Source organism: Colius striatus, chromosome 23, assembly GCF_028858725.1.
Source record: "Colius striatus isolate bColStr4 chromosome 23, bColStr4.1.hap1, whole genome shotgun sequence".
Taxonomy (NCBI): Eukaryota; Metazoa; Chordata; class Aves; order Coliiformes; family Coliidae; genus Colius; species Colius striatus.
In genome coordinates, this window is record NC_084781.1 from 363,753 (window position 1) to 382,445 (window position 18,693).

General features: G+C 49.2%; 1 protein-coding gene across 3 annotated transcripts in view; it reads right to left on the reverse strand.

Moving 5' to 3' along the window:
• Positions 1 to 18,693, reverse strand: part of CDON (cell adhesion associated, oncogene regulated) — a 64,591-nt gene that overhangs the window by 35,693 nt on the left and 10,205 nt on the right. For 2 of the 3 annotated variants that reach the window (XM_062013953.1, XM_062013952.1), the window contains exons 2-6: positions 8,962 to 9,101; positions 5,281 to 5,553; positions 3,599 to 3,745; positions 3,169 to 3,312; positions 1,565 to 1,852 (exon numbers count right to left, since the gene is read on the reverse strand). In XM_062013953.1, coding sequence (XP_061869937.1) covers positions 1,565 to 1,852; positions 3,169 to 3,312; positions 3,599 to 3,745; positions 5,281 to 5,553; positions 8,962 to 9,040 — 931 coding nt within the window. In that variant the 5' untranslated portion in view covers positions 9,041 to 9,101. Of the gene's footprint in view, positions 1 to 1,564; positions 1,853 to 3,168; positions 3,313 to 3,598; positions 3,746 to 4,368; positions 4,438 to 5,280; positions 5,554 to 8,961; positions 9,102 to 18,693 lie in introns of those variants that run through there. The other variant, XM_062013954.1, reaches the window with a different exon arrangement.

An 18,693-nucleotide genomic window follows, 5' to 3' on the forward strand; every position in this document is an offset into this window, starting at 1 on the left:
CTCCTGCCCACACACAGCCTGTCACCACTTGGCAATTCAGAGCACTAGTCCTATTTTTCGGTTTTCAAGACAAAACAAGTTTGGGAAAATTTGTTTAAGCTTAATGCAATTTGCAATCTAAGTCAGCACCAACAGTGCCACAACTTTGTTTTGCAGTACTGGTGGATACTGAATAATGCAGCTTCAGTTCTTGATGGTCTAATTGTTTCAGGATCTGCGCAGCCCGGGACAATTGATGTTATTGAAATCAGGCTGTGAAAGTCATGCAAAATGTGATACAGGCTTATCAGCTCTAAAGCTGTTTTTCCCCCAGCCTTGCTTATTTTAACGGCCTCTCCCTCTTATTCCAAGGAGTCAAGTGTTTGCATGAATACTGCAATTAAAACACCCGTGTCTCCACAATAACTGGCCAGCAATATCCGTGACAAAAGGGTTTGTTTATCTGAGTTACCCTAATGCATATGGCTCAAAACCCAAACACCAAACACAGAGACAAAAACCTGACAGGAAAATCTGTCACAAAGGAAAAGGGAGATTAGGAATGACTTGCATCCACACAAGAGAGATCAAATGTATTTCTTTTGCTTTTGTTTTCATCCTCATCCAAACGTGTCACCTCTCCTCGCCAGCTTTCTGGGTTATATGCAACCTCAAAAGAGAAACATCTGATCTCTGGCACTTTATTGTCACTGTCTCCCATCTACACTTGGCACTCTGCAGAAAAATAAACACAGCAGTTCTTCCCTTGGAGTCTGTTATCCTTTACTGACTGATTAATTCAGACTGTGAAGGACTTGCAGAGATAAATAATTATGGGTTTTAATTTGGGAGAGATGCAGAGATCCAGTCATCATGAACATATCGATGTTCTTTACTTGAATATGCTCTAGGATGAGAGAGAATCCCAGCATGGAGGGGTTGGAAGGGATCTTTAGAGTTCATCCAGTCCAACCTCCCTGCAGAAGCAGCTCCCATCTAGATGGGGTCACACAGGAACGTGTCCAGGTGGGTTTGGAAACCTCCCAAGAAGGATCCTCCATACCCTCCCTGGGCAGCCTGGGCCAAGGCTCCCTCACTGAAACACTGAAAGAGTTTTTCCTTATGTTTCCATGGAACTATTTGTGTACCAGTTTGTGTCCATCACCCCTTGTCCTGTCACTGGAGACAACAGAAAAAAAGTGCTGCCCAAACCTCCTGACACCCACCAGTGAGATATTTGTAGCTATTAATGAGCTTCCCCCTCAGTCTAGTCCAGACTCCCCCCTCTTCTCCAGACTGAACAGCCCCAGGTCCCACAGCCTTTCCTCACAAGGAAGATGCTCCAGTGCCCTGAGCATCTTGGCAGCCCTGCACTGGCCTCTCTGCAGCACTTCCCTGCCCCTCTGTAGCTGGGGAGCCCACAACTGGACACAGGACTCCAGCTGAGGCCTCAGCAGCTGTGGCAGAGCAGAGAAAAGGGGAGCAGAAGCTCCCTGGCCCTGCTGCCCACACTCTGCTGGATGCCCAAACCAGCAAGTATACAAAGAAAACATTTCTTGTCTGCACGTGCCAGTTCCTTCCTTACCAAGTACAGTAAGTGAATAGTTCACGTATTTCACCACTCCAAACTCATTTCCCACCACGCAGGAGTAATTTCCCGAGTCGGACATCTCCAGCCTGTCTGTCACCAGGTGGGAGTGCAGCTGCTTCCACCTGCCTCTCCTCAGCACGTCCCGGCCGTCCCTGAGCCAGCGGATGGAGGCTGGAGGTGACCCTCCCACCACACATTCCAGCGTCAGAGCGCTGTGCCGGGGCACTGCCAGGCTCTGGGCTACCAGTGGGTGAAGGATGTGGAATTCACCTGAAGAAGAGCCTGGAAGGAAGGAGATGAGGCTTAGCAATAAGTGTTTTAAACCACGCTCTCCCTTCCCATCCTCCCGTCTCGAGGTTTGCCATGTGTGATGGGTTTCTGAGGAGCTGTTTTCTGCTTGGTACCAGGGGCAGGGGGCTGCAGTGGACGCCTGGTAAAGAGTTCTCAGACTTTCCCCTACTTCTGAGGTTTGGGCCCACCTCCATCCCACCTAGGCCCATCTGGTGTCTCTGCCATCATATCTAAGGACAGGAATTTGAAGTGTGTGGGAGAAGGCAGAAGGGAAGGGCAAGAATGAGGTGATCATGGGGACCCCACAGTCAGGAAAGGACAGAAGGAGAGATGCCAGACCAGAGACATCCCTGCAGCCCAAAGGGAGGAGCAGAGATCCCGTGACAGAGGGGCTGAGAGCTGGAGACTCTGGGTCAGAGGGAGTGAGCACTTTGGACCTCAACCCAGAGCATCGTAAGCGGTGCTGGGGGCAGGGAATGGGGGATACAGTCAGTCCTTTCCTGATGTCTCTTGCTGCTTCTCTCACTCCTGAGAAGAAGTGCTCCTCGTCAGTCCTCCCCTGCTCCAGCTTGGGGTCTCCTCCACACCAGGCAGTGCCCCATCAGAGCAGCCCATGCAGGGCTGCCTGGTGTGGAAAAGACAGTAAGAGACATCTGGAAAGGACTGACTGTATCCCCCATTCCCTGCCCCCAGCACCGCTTATGAGGAGAGGAGGTAATGACATTGGGCTCAGGGCTCTGAGCTGGGGAAGAGAGGAGGGGCGGAGGAAAAGGGGAAGTGCTGGTTGCACTTCCATCATTCACCCTACTTTATATGGTTTTCCTTTGGATATTTCAGTTGAAACTGCATTAAATTAAGTTTTCCTTTTCTTCCCCAAGCTGAGTAGCCTGGTCTGTTTTGTCCCAGACCATAGTGGCAACTAAACCCTCCATGTCCTCCAGGAGCCCCAGGGTCTGTGGTACTTAAGCCTGATAGTGGTCTTTTGTCCTTGGATGGGCCTAAACCATGACACTAAGTCATTTATGTTAGTGACTAAGCACAATTCTGGAATGCTTTCTTGCTCTGAAGTCAGTTTGGTGACTGGAGTGTTGGCCCATGGAAACGGGCCACTGCCAACACTGTGCTCCTCCACAGGAAAGGAAAATGAGAGTTGAACAAAGAGCAAAGACCGATAACGCAGGGTAGATTTCATACAGCGTGGTATTTGAGATCAGAGGGTATTTAGGCTGATTATATCCCTGCTAAAAACTGAAGGATGTCTTTGGTTTGAGATGTCTTAATCCTGGAAAGCTGAACTGAACACTCACGTGTGACCACAAGCTTCCGTCCGGTGAGTTCCACCCTGAGCTCGTGGGTGACTGGGTTGTAGGCTGCACATTTATAGGATCCTCTGTCTTCTAAAGATACATTCACAATCTGCAGGTTTCCAGATGGAAGAATCAGGTAATTGTCTAAACAAGTGGGAAAGGGGAAAAGAAAAGTGGGATTTTAACTTAAGATTCCAAAAAAGAAAGGCTTCCTTTTTCATTTCTCTTTAAGTGACTTGTCAGATCCATCAGTGCAGGATCACAACGAAACTGCACTGCCATGCAAAGGATGTGCACTGACAAAGGCAGGCTCAGCTGAAGTGATTTGCCCAGGAACTTCTGCAAGCTGCTGAAAGCTTGGTGGGTTTTATTTCCAAATAAGCTTCTGTTGGATATTTACATTGCTGAGCAGTGGCATCAAACATCTCACCTGTTGATTGTTCCAGCCATTTGCCCCGCACTTGAAAGCGAACCTGTGCTTTAGGGTTACTTTCTGGCACTTTGCATCCAATGAAAGCTGAACCACCTTCCTCTGCTGCAATTGCAGGTTGCACAGATGTGTCAAAATGAGCCAAATCTGCAAGAGAACCAGCACAAGGTTAAAAGCAGTCATGGCCTACGAAAGGGGATGGGCAATAACACTTATGGTTAAAATGTGGCTGGTTATCTTCTTTGGTGCAGCCTTTGGGCATTTGTATCGATAGGCATGGTGTACTCTGCAGCCTCTAACAGCATAAACCCTCTGCACTGCCTTTACTACAGAAAGAGCTGGCTTCTACATGGGAAAAGTAAGGGGTAATAGTGCCTCTATTCCCTCAACTGCTCCAGGAACAGCAAGTAGAGATAGTGGAGAGACTGCAGTGAGACAAAGGCACTAGAGAAGAGAATTTGCACTAACAGCAGGAAGCCTATCCACGAGGAACAGAAATTGTCTTTCTGTGGTTCTAGTTAACACTACACTGAGTACAGCTCCTGCTCATTGACAGCAGCTATGAGGCACACAGGAAGCCTCCACGGCCAACAGCACCTTTTCATTTGCTGCTAAGGATCTTAAAAGGAGGAGAAATGTGTGAAAGCTGCTCCTCTGCTCCCTCCACTTTCAAAGCATCTTCCAGGTTGTGAAGTTTTTCTATGTTAGCCACCCTTACAGCTCTCCTGAGAGGGTCTTGCTATGGGTCAGTACTTTACCAAAACACTCACTTCTCTCACTTGTAAGAAATTTTCCTCCCAGGGGAGTTTTGGACATGCTCCATAGATGAGGTACCCTTACAGAGAAATCACTCAAATGCTGCTTGACAAAGGCCTGATTCAGGCAGCCCCACGATCCCAGGCGGACAATTCACACGCGCAGAGAAACGCTGTGTTCCCCCTTCTCAGCACCACGTCGTTCCTCTCCATGTGCAAAACATTGCCCTTCCCTCTTCTAAAGTAAGAGCAAATAATTTACAGAGTTAGCACCAAGGCAAAGACTGCTTGGAAGGGCCAGTGCCACTGAGGGGAAGGAAGTTGTGCCCTCAAAGGACAGAAGGCTGTCCACACCTGACAAGCACCTAGCTGTTTTGACCAAGCGAAACGCTCCAAGTAAAAAGGAAAACTTGCAGCTCCCAGTTGTTTGTCCTTTGTCTCTCCTCAGCTCTCAAGCATGCTTTCATCTTTCAAGACCTTTTCTTTCAAGAGGTTTTGGGAACCTTGTATTTGCCAGTGAGTGCACTGAAATGAGTGTTACTTCAGTGAATAGTATGTATATTTGCCAGAAAGGGTGCTTGAGGACCTTCAGCTCAAAATGAGGCTGATCACCAACACTAAAGAGATCAGGTGTGGTTTTTGATCGGGAGGTTTTAAAAGCCTGCAAGGATGGGGATCCAAAAGCTCTCTGAGGAATCTGTTCCAGGGCTGCATCCCTGTGTCTCAGACACAGGAAAAGATAATCAATTAGTGTAAAATTGATTATACATTTTTCACCAGGTACTGGCTGAGGAGGTGAAAAAAACCCCAAAAGAACTACCAAGCCCCTTGAAACTAGGTCTTTCCTAAAGCCCAAGAAACTACAACCATACAAACCAGCTGAAGCCTATATAACTTGCAAGGAGAGAGGAATATACAGAAACTTACTGCCCATGGATACCATTGCAGGCCTGCTCACAACAGCACCCACACTGCTGTTAGCAACACACTGATAGTGACCAGAGGTAGACAGGCTGAGGGAGACGATTCTCAAAGATCCAGACTGGATTTCCACTTCTCCTGCCTTACTGTCCAGAGGCTCCCCGTTGAAGAGCCAAGAAAGGTGAGCTGTGGAGGGCTCAGCAGAGCAGCGGAGTTGCACGGGCCCACCAGACTTCTGAACAGTGGACGAGGGCTCAGCAACAAAGTGGGGAGTGAGATCTGAAAGAGAGAACAAAGACACTCAGTTAGTGAATTTTTTCTGAACACAAGTGAGGAAGTTAATGATGTGAAAGGCTGACCATGAGCTATGTTATTTTGTCTCCATTGTGCCGGGCCCTGGGGAGGCTGCAGCTCCAGGGCTGTGTCAGTGCTGGGCCCCTCACTCACTGCCACAGGGACACTGAGGGGCTGCAGCGTGGCCAGAGCCGGGCACTGAGCTGGGGAAGGGGCTGGAGCACAAGGGGCTGGGGAGGGGCTGAGGGAATGGGGGTGTTGAGCCTGGAGAAGAGGAGGCTGAGGGCAGCCAGCAGCACTCTCTGCAGCTCCCTGACAGGAGGCTGCAGTGAGCTGGGGGTTGGGCTCTGCTCCCGAGTGATGAATAACAGGACAAGAGGAGATGGGCTTAAGTTGCCTCAGGGCAGGTTGAGGTTGGAGCTGAGGCAGAACTGTTTCCCTGAGAGGGGTGTCAGCCCTGTGCCAGGCTGCCCAGGGAGCTGGGGCAGTGCCCAGCCCTGGAGGGATCCCAAAGCCGTGGGGCTGAGGTGCTGAGGGCTGTGGGGTGGTGCTGGGCTGGGCAGGGTGAGGGCAGGGCTGGGACTGCAGCAGCTTCAAGCACTGCCCTCTTCCCAAGGCTCCTGCCCCTGGTCACAGACCTAGCAAACTTCTTTCATCAGAATGTTAAACACAGCTAAAAGACTATTCAGATCACACATGGACAAATAGAGGAGCTCTAAACTGTGACACTCAAGGAGGCAAGAGAACTCTGCAAGAGAACTCCAAGGAGTCTGCCACTCTCTAAAACTTCCAGATCCAAACCCCACAAAAAGGGTGAGACAGATCCCCAAGGGGGTACAAGGCAAAGGCACCCTGCCAGCAAAAACTGCAATCCCATTGGATTTATTCAGAGAGAGAAAGCAGCAGCCATCACCTGAAGAAGAGGAGTTTGGGAACAGGCAGCTGCAGCTGATCTGTCCCAGATGAAGCAGTCCCAGACGTGACTTGTAAAATGCTAGCAATGGTAGCAGGCTGCCAGGTACGTTTGCAGCCCCGTCTCCCAGTCTGCAGAACTAATTAAAACTAGCAGGAGAAGAAGAGGGAAGGGAGGAAAAAAGAGAAAAAGCTGGATGAACAGCAAACATTGTTCTTAATTCCAAATCCATGGTCTTCATCAGGACAAGGATGATGGATTGGACATCCATTATCTTTGCTGAGCAAAGCTGAAGAGAAACAGGAAAAAGCTGCTAATAAATAAAAGGTTCAGCTCCACAAAACTTGGTCCTGAGAATCCATTTATTTGCCAGAAGAAAATTCCTGCTTGTTGGAGGAAAATGTTTTTGCTCTGCTGGCCAATGAAATGCTGGGAATGATTCCCATTAGTTTGCTGCGGAATTCTCCACTGAAGACTCTGCCTGAAGGGACCAAGCAAAGGGCAACTAACACTGATAACTCTTCTTTGGTTGGAAATAGGGGAGAGAATAGTATTTTACAACGGACACATTGGCAGGGAGAAATAATTCCTAGCTTGCAGATGAGCTAAGGGATCCCAGATAACGTGGGTCAAGTCCATATTAAACAACACCCAAAGAACAGACGGTTCGCTCGTAGGTGGGGCCCTCAGCTTATGCTTCTCAAGTCAGTCCATCCAAGTTCCACTTATGAGTTTCAGATGAGAAACTGCACATTTTTAACAGAACCATAAACTATCTGCACAAACTCAAAATAAACCTGGGAACTGGAGCATGGCTTCACTTCACAAAGAGAGATGAAATCCATAAAAATGGCATCCAAGCGTTTCACTGGACTCCAGATGCCCGCCCTCAGCTTCACATCACAAAGCCATTTCTCCCCTTCAGCCAAGTTTGGGTTTCCAGAAATAAGAGCAGAGCAGTGACCTTTTCAGTTTGCTAGCCACCAACTGCACCATCCCTCTGCTCTTTGCCCTGCTCTGAGTGTGACACTACTGCCGAGCGCTCGACTGGTAGCAGTGACCCTGCAGATGGAATTTATCTCCCACGACTGCTGGAAAAATAAAACTTATCCCATTTGCTTATAACCATTGGCTATGAAGTGCTAAAAGTAGTAAAAGCTTCTTTTTTTGTGTGGTTACGTTAAGACAAGCTGACTACACAGAGCAGATGTGGCAATTAAAACCATCCCTCTCCTTTGTTAAGCAGCCAGAGCCATTCCAACTCCAGCCACGCATCAGCGTTCACGTTTCAAAGCTCCTCTTCCCCTTTCCCCCTGCAAATTTCAAGCCCTTCCCAATCCCATGGGAACACAAGATGCTCTGCACACAGCAAAAAAATCAGAGGTCCCAGAGAACAAACCTCTGTAATGAAGAGTCCTCCCACGTTCAAGTTGTTTTGAGACAAGTCTTCAAAAGCCAAGTTATCTGTTCATTGTAAGATTGTGCTGGAGCGCTCCATGATGAAGTGCTCCATGCTCCCAAGCTCCCCAGCTGCAGAGGGACAGGGAACTACTGGAGAGAGGCTAGTGCAGGGCTGCCAAGATGCTCAGGGCACTGGAGCATCTTCCTTGTGAGGAAAGGCTGCGGGACCTGGGGCTGTTCAGCTTGGAGAAGAGGAGACTGAGGTGGGAGCTAAGTAATAGCTACAAATATCTCACTGGTGGGTGTCAGGAGGTTGGGACAGCACTTTTTTTTCCTGTTGTCTCCAGTGACAGGACAAGGAGTGATGGGATGAATCTGGAACACAAAGAGTTCCATTGAAACATAAGGAGAAGCCATTTAATGTTGAGGTGAGGGAGCCCTGGCCCAGGCTGCCCAGGGAGGGTGTGGAGGCTCCTTCCTTGGAGCTCTTCAAGCTGGACATGTTCCTGTGTGACCTGATCTAGGTGGGAGCTGCTTTGGCAGGGGGTTGGGCTGGATGAGCTCTAAAGGTCTCTTCCAGCCCCCACCATGCTGGGATTCTGTGATTAAAAAAAAAAAAGTAACTTGGTTGGAAGAGTAAAACTTGCTGCCTCACCAGCCCTTTGGGAAGCAGTGGGGAGGGGGGTGTTTGCAGGAGGATCCTTCAAGACATGGTTGAAGCTGAGCAGAGCTGTCGTGGGTGATTGTAAGGTAGTGCAACAGAACTGGTTCAGGTGTTGAGCTCGATATGGGGCAGGAAGTGGAGAATAAGAGGGAAAGCAGTGCCTAGCCAGGAGAGGAGGAGAGGGGCAAGGTCTTGGGAAGCCTGGAAGAGCAAATGGTGAGACTTTTGAGGAGGGTGTGGAGGCTCCTTCTCTGCAGGTCTTCAAAAATCCAGCTGGACACGTTCCTGCATGACCTGATCTAGGTGGATATGCTTTGGCAGGGGGTTGGGCAGGATGATCTCTACAAGTCCCTTACAATCCCAACCATTCCACGATTCTATGTCTCACCAGAAAGCTCTGGTGAGAAGGCCTTACCTGAGCCCCTGGCGGCAGAGAGGAGAGCGGAGGCAGTGACGAAGAGCAGTGCCTGTAAGCGGCCGGGATCTGGATGCATAGCGCCTGATTACAGGAGTTGAAAGCACCGAGCTCCAGACTAAGATGAGGCACTGAAACAGCTACAAAACAAACAGACAGATGTCTAAGCTCTGACTTTCAGGATTTAGTCTTTTAACTCTCCTACAACAAAGTATTTGGGGAGGGGGTTAAAACAACCAAAGCACGCCACACCACCACGCAAGAGCCAATGTTCTTTGCAATACAGAAATCATCTGTACGAACGAGTTACCAGTTGAACTTCACCACATTTCCAAGCACAATTCTTAAATATAAGAGTTTCTTCCTTTTTTTTTTTACCCCACAGCTGGAGCATGAGGCACCCACGCTGCCGTGACAAATGAGGCTACTTTCCATGCAGAGGAACTGAAGTCCAAAGTAAACAGCTTATCTATTGGAGATAATATTGTTTGCCAACAATAATCATTTGACCATCTATCACAAGGCCACGCTTGTTTTACAAGTTTTTATGAACCTGCGGTGATGCGGCTACCGCTCATCACAGCTCCAAACCTGCTTATGGGGAGATGACATCTGCTTGCTCCTCCTCGCACTCTTCACAGTCAAACAATGCCAAATGTCTACCAAAAACAAACATCCCCAAAACCACAAATATTAACCTCATTCTCATGTCTGTTTGCAAACCCACACTGCTTTCTCATCTCTGCTTCTGGAGAATCCATGAGGTGGGCTTTTATCTACATGGCTGCTTCTACATGAGGACAGTCCTTTCCTTTCTGATGAAAGGCTGAGGGAGCTGGGGCTCTGCAGCTTGGAGAAGAGGAGCCTGAGGGCTGAGCTCAGTCATGTTCCAAATGCATCAAGGGCGGGTGTGAGGAGGCTGGAGCCAGGCTGTGCTCAGGGATGGCCAATGATAGGACAAGGGGCAATGGGCACAAGCTGCAACAGAAGAGGTTCCAAAGCAATACAAGGGGAAACTTGTTCCCTGTTGAGGTGAGGGAGCCCTGGCAGGGGCTGCCCAGATGGGCTGTGGAGGCTCCTTCTCTGGGGACATTCCAACCCAGCTGGATGAGTCCCTGTGTGCCCTGCTCTAGGTGCTGCTGCTCTGGCAGGGGGCTGCACTGGATGAGCTTTGCAGGTCCCTCTCAGCCCTTAACATTCTATGATATCACACCTCACTCTTTGGTTAGGCAAGATCTCACTTTTACCACCACAAAAACGTAACCTAAATCATGAAAGCACCAAAATACAAACTAAATCGTGAAACCAGCATCCTAGCTTGCAGGAGGTGAGTCTCCAAAACAGTGTTTCTGACTCTCACAATCTCCATCAACTGCCCTCTCTTCCAAAGAGAAAGAAAAACCCCTCATCTGCTGCTGTCGTTCACTTCAACTTTCTGTGTAATGCGTAATGTTATGATGAATGAGATCTGAGTTCATTTAGCACGGTTACTTCATTTATCAGCCTGCCCATACAATTTTACTGCTGATAACACTCAACATCTCTTTTAAACATCTCATACATCAGATATGTGTTTATATACATGTCTAACACACAGACAATAACTAGAGGTTTTACTGCCAGCACCCAGAAACAAGTGCAACAGCACACATGCTTGGGAAAACTAAGTCCTGATTAGCGAGTGCTCACAGAGCCGTTTGCTGTTGCTCTCTGGATCCAGCTCCTTGGAAAGCAGTGACTCACAGAATCCCAGCATGGTGGGGGTTGGAAGGGAGCTTTACAGCTCATCCACTCCAATCCCCCTGTCAAAGCAGCTCCCACCTAGATCAGGTCACACAGGAACGTGTCCAGGTGGGTTTGGAAACCTCCCGAGAAGGAGCCTCCACACCCTCCTGGGCAGCCTGGGCCAGGGCTCCCTCAGCTCACACTTCTCCTTATGTTTCAATGGAACTGTTTGTGTTGCAGTTTAATCCCATCACCCCTTGTCCTGTCACTGGAGACAACAGAAAAAAGTGCTGTCCCAAGCTCCTGACACCCACCAGTGAGATATTTGTCAATCAGCTCCCCCCTCAGTCTCCTCTTCTCCAGACTGTGCTAAAACAACAGTATTTTATCACCAGAACATCTCTGTAAAATCTGTATGCAAAACAGAAAAAAAAAGACTCCAACAGTAAGAAAACAATCCCTACAGGCTTATGGAGTTGTTTGCTTACTGCTGCGTCTCCCTGCACACTGCACTCTGGGCTTGGAATAACGGCTTGAGAGAAATGCAGGCAAGTCCTGCTCCTGTTTCTGTTCTGGGCAGTTTTATCTGTTCTGCCCAATTTCTTCAGCTGGTGGGAAGACCCGGGAATCCTGCAGCCCGAGGCAGTGCCCCAGGGCTGTTATGGTAAGAGGCAGATGGCAGGAGAGAGGGTGGGTTTATTTGACTTCTCGCTCGGTTCAAGGGCAGGAGAGCCGCTCCGCCAGCCAGCACAGAGGACAGAGTAAACACCCCGAGAACTTGTTAACATCAAACACTCTGCTGAAGAGGGGTGGGGGGCAATGTTGCTTTTTGCCAGATCTTCCCTCCACTATTTATTTATGAAAAGCAATGAAACGTATATTCGAGGTCAACTTTAACCCCAGCACATGGAGCTACTGGGTTATTTTGCAGCTGTCTTTTTAAACAAGGCCAGCTCATTATCGTTAACTAAACTTTATCTTTGGAGATCTACTTTATCCAGTCTCTGATTTCCCTCTGTTTATCTTTCTCTTTACATGTTCCTCGCTGCCAGTGTCAACAGCTACTCCTCTTTTGACCTATCAAGTCGGCTTTTCGTAGGCTTGCGGAGCAGGAAGATGAACTGTAAAGCGCTGAGTACACAAAGCAAGCCACAAAGACCAAAGTTCTTTGACTGGAGGGTAAAACAAAAACCCCGACAACCCAGACAAAAATATTGGCTTTAATTGGAGCAGCATTGTTCAGCAGCATCTGAACAACATTTCCCTTTCAGAGGGAAACCTCTTATTCGCTGGAATACGGGGGGTGGGGATGAGATCCCATGTGCAACACACCACTCAAGTATTTGATTCTTCCCACTTCTTCTGTTTATGGAGTTACCACAGGAGCCCTTTGCCAGGTACTGAGAAAAGGGCAAGTCTACAGCTCAGTTTTGGGGTCTTTAGAAAGCCAGGGGAGAAACTTAAGGGTGAGGGAGCCCTGGCCCAGGCTGCCCAGGGAGAGTGTGGAGGCTCCTTGGGAGGTTTCCAAGCCCGCCTGGACACGTTCCTGTGTGACCCCCATCTAGATGGGAGCTGCTTTGGCAGGGGGGTTGGACTGGATGAGCTTTAAAGGTCCCTTCCAAGCCCTACTATTCTATAATTCTACGAACTTCACCTATTTAATGTTCTATTAATACATATCCAAACCTTAAAATGCCTTAGGGATGGAAAAAAGCCAGGATTCTTCCCCTCTGCCATCGTTTCACTAACCCCGAGCTCCCATTTGGAAGGGAAGTACCAGTTCTGAAGGACACAGGTCATGGGGGACCTCCTGGGGATGGAAAGAGGAGTGCTTTGGTTAGATGTATGGCTCCATTTCAGAGTCTCCAATGCCAAGCTGAGCTCAGCCAGGAACAGCTCTGCCCACTGTTCCTCACTGGAGAGGATGAATCTGCATCACTGGTGGCTCCAACAGTCACTGTTATTTTGACAGGAGGTGGCACTGAGTGCAGAGGCTATTCCCAAGCATTTTAAATTAAAACAGGTGGAACAGAGATGGACATGATCTGGACATTCTCACCAGGGAAGGCTCAGGCTGGGTGTGAGGAGGAGGAGTGCTGACAGGGTTGTCAGGCATTGGAAGGGGCTGCCCAGGGAGCTGCTGGAGTCACCGTCCCTGGAGGGGTTTCAGAGCCGGGTGGGTGCTGCACTGAGGGCAATGGGCTGGTGGGTGATGGGGCTGGGACAGAGGCTGCACTCCATGGGCTGAAAGGGCTTCCAGCTGAAACATTTTCATTTGAAATTAACTTCCAACTGATTTCATCCAGCACTTGACCTCCTTTGTCAGTTCTAACGTAACTAGTTGCTCACAGGCCAAAGGAAACGACGAAGGTAACGGACTTGTCAGGAGGAGGCATCATCCCAACAGTTCCAGTGGGAACTGGAGCCCGAGACCCCTTCCCAAAGCTTGTCACTGTTTCTCCAGAAACCACTGGTCTTAAAGCTCCATGTGCCTGGTCCACAACTTAACCTGTCACCTCCAAATTAACTTGCCCCCCCAAAAAAGGTTTTACACTCTAAAAGATGACACCATGCTATCTGCCACAGTGCCCAGCCCCAAAGGATCTTGTCTCCCTCAAAATACATCTGAGAACCCGTCCTGCTGTTTTCCTGGACCATGAACTTACCTCCACCCTTGCAGCAGAGGATAGAGCTGCTACTAAGAAAAGCATCATCTCATACTCACTTTTTTCTCCTTGCCTGATACTTTGTGCTCCCTCTGGTTTCGCTCCCTGAATCCGCTCCCTGCCATCACAGGGCAGCTGGCAGGCCAACACTAGGACATTCCTTCCTAATTGCCACTAGAGCTTTATGGTCAACACCCCACCTCAATCTAACCAATACCCCACTCTCGCTCCATCAGTTCCTTCCAAAACTCATCTGACCTTCGGCAAACTGACCCAGCTTGCTGAAGCTCTAAGAGGAAAGGGTTTCTTTGCTAGCCAAATGCCCTGGGTCCTATAAACGCTGGGGGAAGGGGGAGGAAGGAAACAGCACTTTGGGGGAACAGAGGGAGTCATTCAGGTTGCCCACTCTACCCCCAGGAGCTGGCAGCCTTCTCTAAGAAGCCCAAGGAAAAAGTGACAGAGAGCACCATCCACCAGCTGCAGCTGTGACAACAGAGTCCACTTGGGAGTAAAACAGACTGGGACACCAAAGAGCTCCTATTTTTCCTCAACAGCAGCAACTCAAAATCAATTAATCCAATCCCACTCGATAATACTATTAGATCTAACACCTAAAGCACAGCAAGTTGGGGTTTTTCCCCTTGGGCATTCCTTAGAGAACGACAAAGAAAAATTGCTCCCCGAGATTGCCTCCATCAGTACAATCACCAAAAAACCCCCACAATGCAGACTTTCAGACTTTAGAGCAAGAAACTCCCAGAATTAACCGCAACACTGTGTCTTTGGTGTGACTAAGCTGAGTTAGATCATTAAATCTCACACCAAGACACCTTAAAGAAAAAAAAAAGGTATTGAAGTCTGTGGCATTCCAAGAGAAAGCAATCAGACATTCCTGCAGCTCGGCTCCTCAGTGATCTCCAAAGCCTTTGATCACCGACTGTCTTCATGCTGTCCTCCTGGGGTCTGCCAAAATGAGCGGAGCAGCTGGCACAGATACTTCATTCTCCCTGGTGCTGGGGAGGAGCGGGGCAGCAGCGACCGGCAGCCTGCCTGGCGGCCTTACTCACCCCCTCTGCTCACCACCGAGCTTTGGGCTTGCGTTTCTGGGGGAGCTGGGCTTGGGGGTGGGGGGGGTTAGGAAGCTTTGAGTTGTCCCAAGCAACTGACACGGGTGTGTTGGCCCACACACGGCATCACTCGCGTGTACAAGGGTGTGGAGGAAGGGTTTGTAACACAAACACAGGAGCCCGAGACAGCCCAAAGGCAACCGAGCCTGCCGAAGCCTTGTTTTTATGAATGCTTAATGACCACTCAATCATTAACATCAACCTTTAAAAAGCAAATGCAGCACCTACAGTGTTCATTACCCTCCCCCTCCCCCCTTTTCAGGGTCTCAATCGAGTCAGTCAAGCGTGCAAACTGATCCTGTCGCCAGCAAAAGCATTTCCTTTCACCGTGGTCAGCCCAAAGCAGGGGAAGAAAATGGAAGTGACTTGGAGTTATGGCACCGAAAAGGCCAGACAAGCAAGGAAATAATCAACTCCACATGAGCCACTTCTAGCCCCTCACAATGAAAAGGGCCTACGCCTAACCCCAGGAAAGGTCAGCGGGACCGCGGGGGTCAGAAGCTGAAAAAGGCAATAGCGAGCAGCTGCCAGCTGCAATAAGAATCAATGTGCTCCTAATTACGCGCCCAAGAGAGGGCTGGGGCGCCGAGAAAAGGCCTGCTGGAGCCCCAGCTTGTGTACAGAACAAAATCATCATTCCAGGGCTCCCGTTTGACTCTCCTTCCCCACCTCCAGCACTGAAACTGCAGTTTGTGCCTTAGTAAATCACAGGAAGCCCAGCAAAGGAGATAAGGAGCCAGGCATTTACATCGGGTGGGGGGGAGGTGGGTCTTTAAATTCCCTATTTAGGCAGGTTCAGGCTGGGTGTGAGGAGGAGTTTCTGTGCTGCCAGGGCTGTCAGGCATTGGAAGGGGCTGCCCAGGGAGCTGCTGGAGTCACCATCCCTGGAGGGGTTTCAGAGCCGGGTGGGTGCTGCACTGAGGGCAATGGGCTGGTGGGTGATGGGGCTGCAACAGAGGCTGCACCCCATGGGCTGAAAGGGCTCCTCCAGCCAAAACGATTCTAGAACTGCATGAGCTGAAGTACATCATTTTATAACTTGCATGACATTTTGGGGCTGCTTTTAGAAAACAAACCAAACCCTGCCTGGCAGTCCTGCATGCCTGGGATTTTCTCTGGCCTAAAAAGAAATCTGAAAGGGAAATCCCTCCCCAAAAAACCCCACCAGAAACCCCACCCCAGTTTGCTGACAGACCCTATAAAACCAAGCGTGAAAGATATCAACAGGTCTAAACGCCACGAAAGCTACTCAAAGCCATCTACAGAAACAAACCCAATGGAAAGGCATTTTAAAGAAGACAAGAAAAAGCATTCTTTGGTGTCCTGTCCATGTTTATTTCCTACCTTTTAAACAAATGGAAGTGTGCTCTCTAGATCCTTACCCTTAACAGCTTAAAGGGGAGGAATCACAGTTGCGCAACCTTCGCTTTCATTAACTCCCCCAAATTTTCTGGCATCCAAATCCATCACTGCTGAGCCAAACCCACCCAAGCCTTCCCTATAAATATTCCTACTTCATGATTCAAATGGTATTTTTACCCCTGTTTTTTAGGCAATGTGCATTTTTGAGCAGCCTTGCCTGGAGCTTCACGCTCACTCGGTGATTTCAATCCCTACTGCGGGTCAGTGACAAATCTTGAGAGCAATTTGGAAGAGGGGGGAAGGGTTAAAGTATCTCCAAATCCCTTATCATTTGCACAGAGGTTTGTAACGACACATTGCTTTTGTCAAAACATAGAGTGAATGTTTGCTCAGGGGGGGAAGACATCAGGAAAAGCAAAGAGCACGGAGCAAACAAGACGGAGTTCCCACACCGGGGACCTTAAATCCTGCACAATAAAGGCAGATGTGTCGTTTTCCAAAGCTACAAAACACCCTAAAAAACCATCAGTTAAATTCCATTACAGGTTAGGTTCCATAACCACAAAGGTGACGAGATGATGTTAAGCAACTGTGGGGAGGGAAAGCAAAACAAGAGAGAAGTATTAGCCTAAAAACATGACTGAATCCTTGGCCTGCCTCGAAGATGGAGAAGCAGATGATTTTTCTATTTTGCTTTCAGGCCTGGAAAGTCTCATGGTTGGTATCAGCTGTTGGACTGGGATCAAAGTTTAGCTTTCCATTAATCCTTTGAGTTATATGTGAGGCTGATAGAGAAGGGTTGGGGTTTGTTTTTCCCCTCTTTAAGAAGACAGTTAAGATTACTCAGGCCCTTAATTTGCACTCCAATATTTCAAAAACACCTTGACTTTTAAAACCCCGGGTCCTGGCGTACATATGGTCTTGATAGAAGAACGCATGCTTTGGCATTGACTGAAGAAATGAATCTGTGAGCAGAGGGAAGGAAAGTTTAACAGTTTGTGTACTGTGCCTCTGAAAACACTCCCCAGTCGCTACCCCGCTGTGGACACACACTCAGCCAGGGGAGATGCGGCATCTCCATCTTGCTGGATCAGCGTCAGTCAGACCAGGCAACGAAAAAAGCCCATCACAGAAGCCACACTTTCTTCCCCACAATCAGGCATAACAATTAGGGTAACTTTATTATTAATGGCAGAGGGGGAAAGGAAAAAAAGCTGCCACAGTCCTCCTGCTGCCACACTAATGAGGTGGGTATGGTTTCTGACTCTTCTAGCCTCAGGGGAAGTGAAAGAACAGAGCATCAGCCTAATACATAGTTCTGCTGGGCTGCAATTATGCTTAAATAGCTAAATGAGGGCTTTTAGACCCCTAAGGGATCTAAAGGTATCATTAGCCCAACAGTTCTGTCAGAGTTAACTGCAGACTAAATGCATGCAAAAGACTCAGCCTTTGCTCTTCCAGGCTTCCCAAGACCTTGCCCCTCTCCTCCTCTCCTGGCTAGGCACTGCTTTCCCTTATTCCCCACTTCCTGCCCCATATCGAGCTCAACATCTGAACCAGTTCTGTTGCACCACCTTACAATCACCCACGACAGCTCTGCTCAGCTTCAACCGTGTCTTGAAGGATCCTCCTGCAAACATCCCCCTCCCCACTGCTTCCCAAAGGGCTGGTGAGGCAGCAAGTTTTACTCTTCCAACCAAGTTACTTTTTCTTTTTAATCACAGAATCCCAGCATGGTGGGGGCTGGAAGAGACCTTTAGAGCTCATCCAGCCCAACCCCCTGCCAAAGCAGCTCCCACCTAGATCAGGTCACACAGGAACATGTCCAGGTGGGTCTTGAGGACCTCCTGAGGCCTCCACACTCTCCCTGGGCAGCCTGGGCCAGGGCTCCCTCACCTCAACAGGGAAATAGTTTACTCTTATGTTTCAATGGAACTCTTTGTGTTCCAGATTCATCCCATCACTCCTTGTCCTGGCAGGGGATAGAGCAAACGAAAAAGTGCTGCCCCAACCTCCTGACATCCACCTTTTGGGTATCTGTACATATTCATGAGATCTCCCCCCAGTCTCCTCTTATCCAGACTAAACAGCCCCAGTTGAACCAGTTTAAGCCAATTTAAAGCCAGGCTGCAACTGAGAAGGACAGTAACACTTTCCTTCAGGACCTGGCATTCTGCTATCTGCACCAACAATCGTGTGGCCAGCGAGTGAGTCAGATCCGCTGGCAGATCCAGCTGCCACCTCAGGCAGAGGAAAACGAGGTTTGGTTTTCACCTGGATGAGGGAGAAGTTTCAGCTCAACGTCACAGTCTTTGGAGCACTGGCCCAAAGCAGGAGCTAGGAAGGGACATCCACACAGGGGAACTTTGCACGAGCCTCAGATCAACTCGCAAAGCACCACCCTGGCACCTTTAATAAACTCTGAACTGCAAAAGTTAAGAAATACGCAGAACCCAGCTCCAAGTGTCACTTGCCTGATTCTCAAAGCGAGCAGGGGGACTCACCAGCCTGCTGATCTGAGACACACACCCATCTGCCTCAGCAAGCTGCAGGGCTGCCTCAGGCTGTGGCTTTCACCCTCCAAAAAGTCTCCGTTTCGCACAGCAAGGACAATCAGCCGTATTTACAATCTCTCTCCAGTCCCTACGACCGGAATCGAGCTCGATCTGCCTAGAACCACAGGCTTGCTCTGGTCATCAGACAAACCTGTCAGACTCTCAGACAAAGGAGCTTGTGTCCATGCACGCTGCCTAAAGGTCGGCTTCCCGCAGCGCCTGCATGCCTGGCAGGCTTTGACGTGAGAGAAGGTTCATGAAAAGAAGAGCAACTGTGGCTGAGCTCTGTTAGAGGAC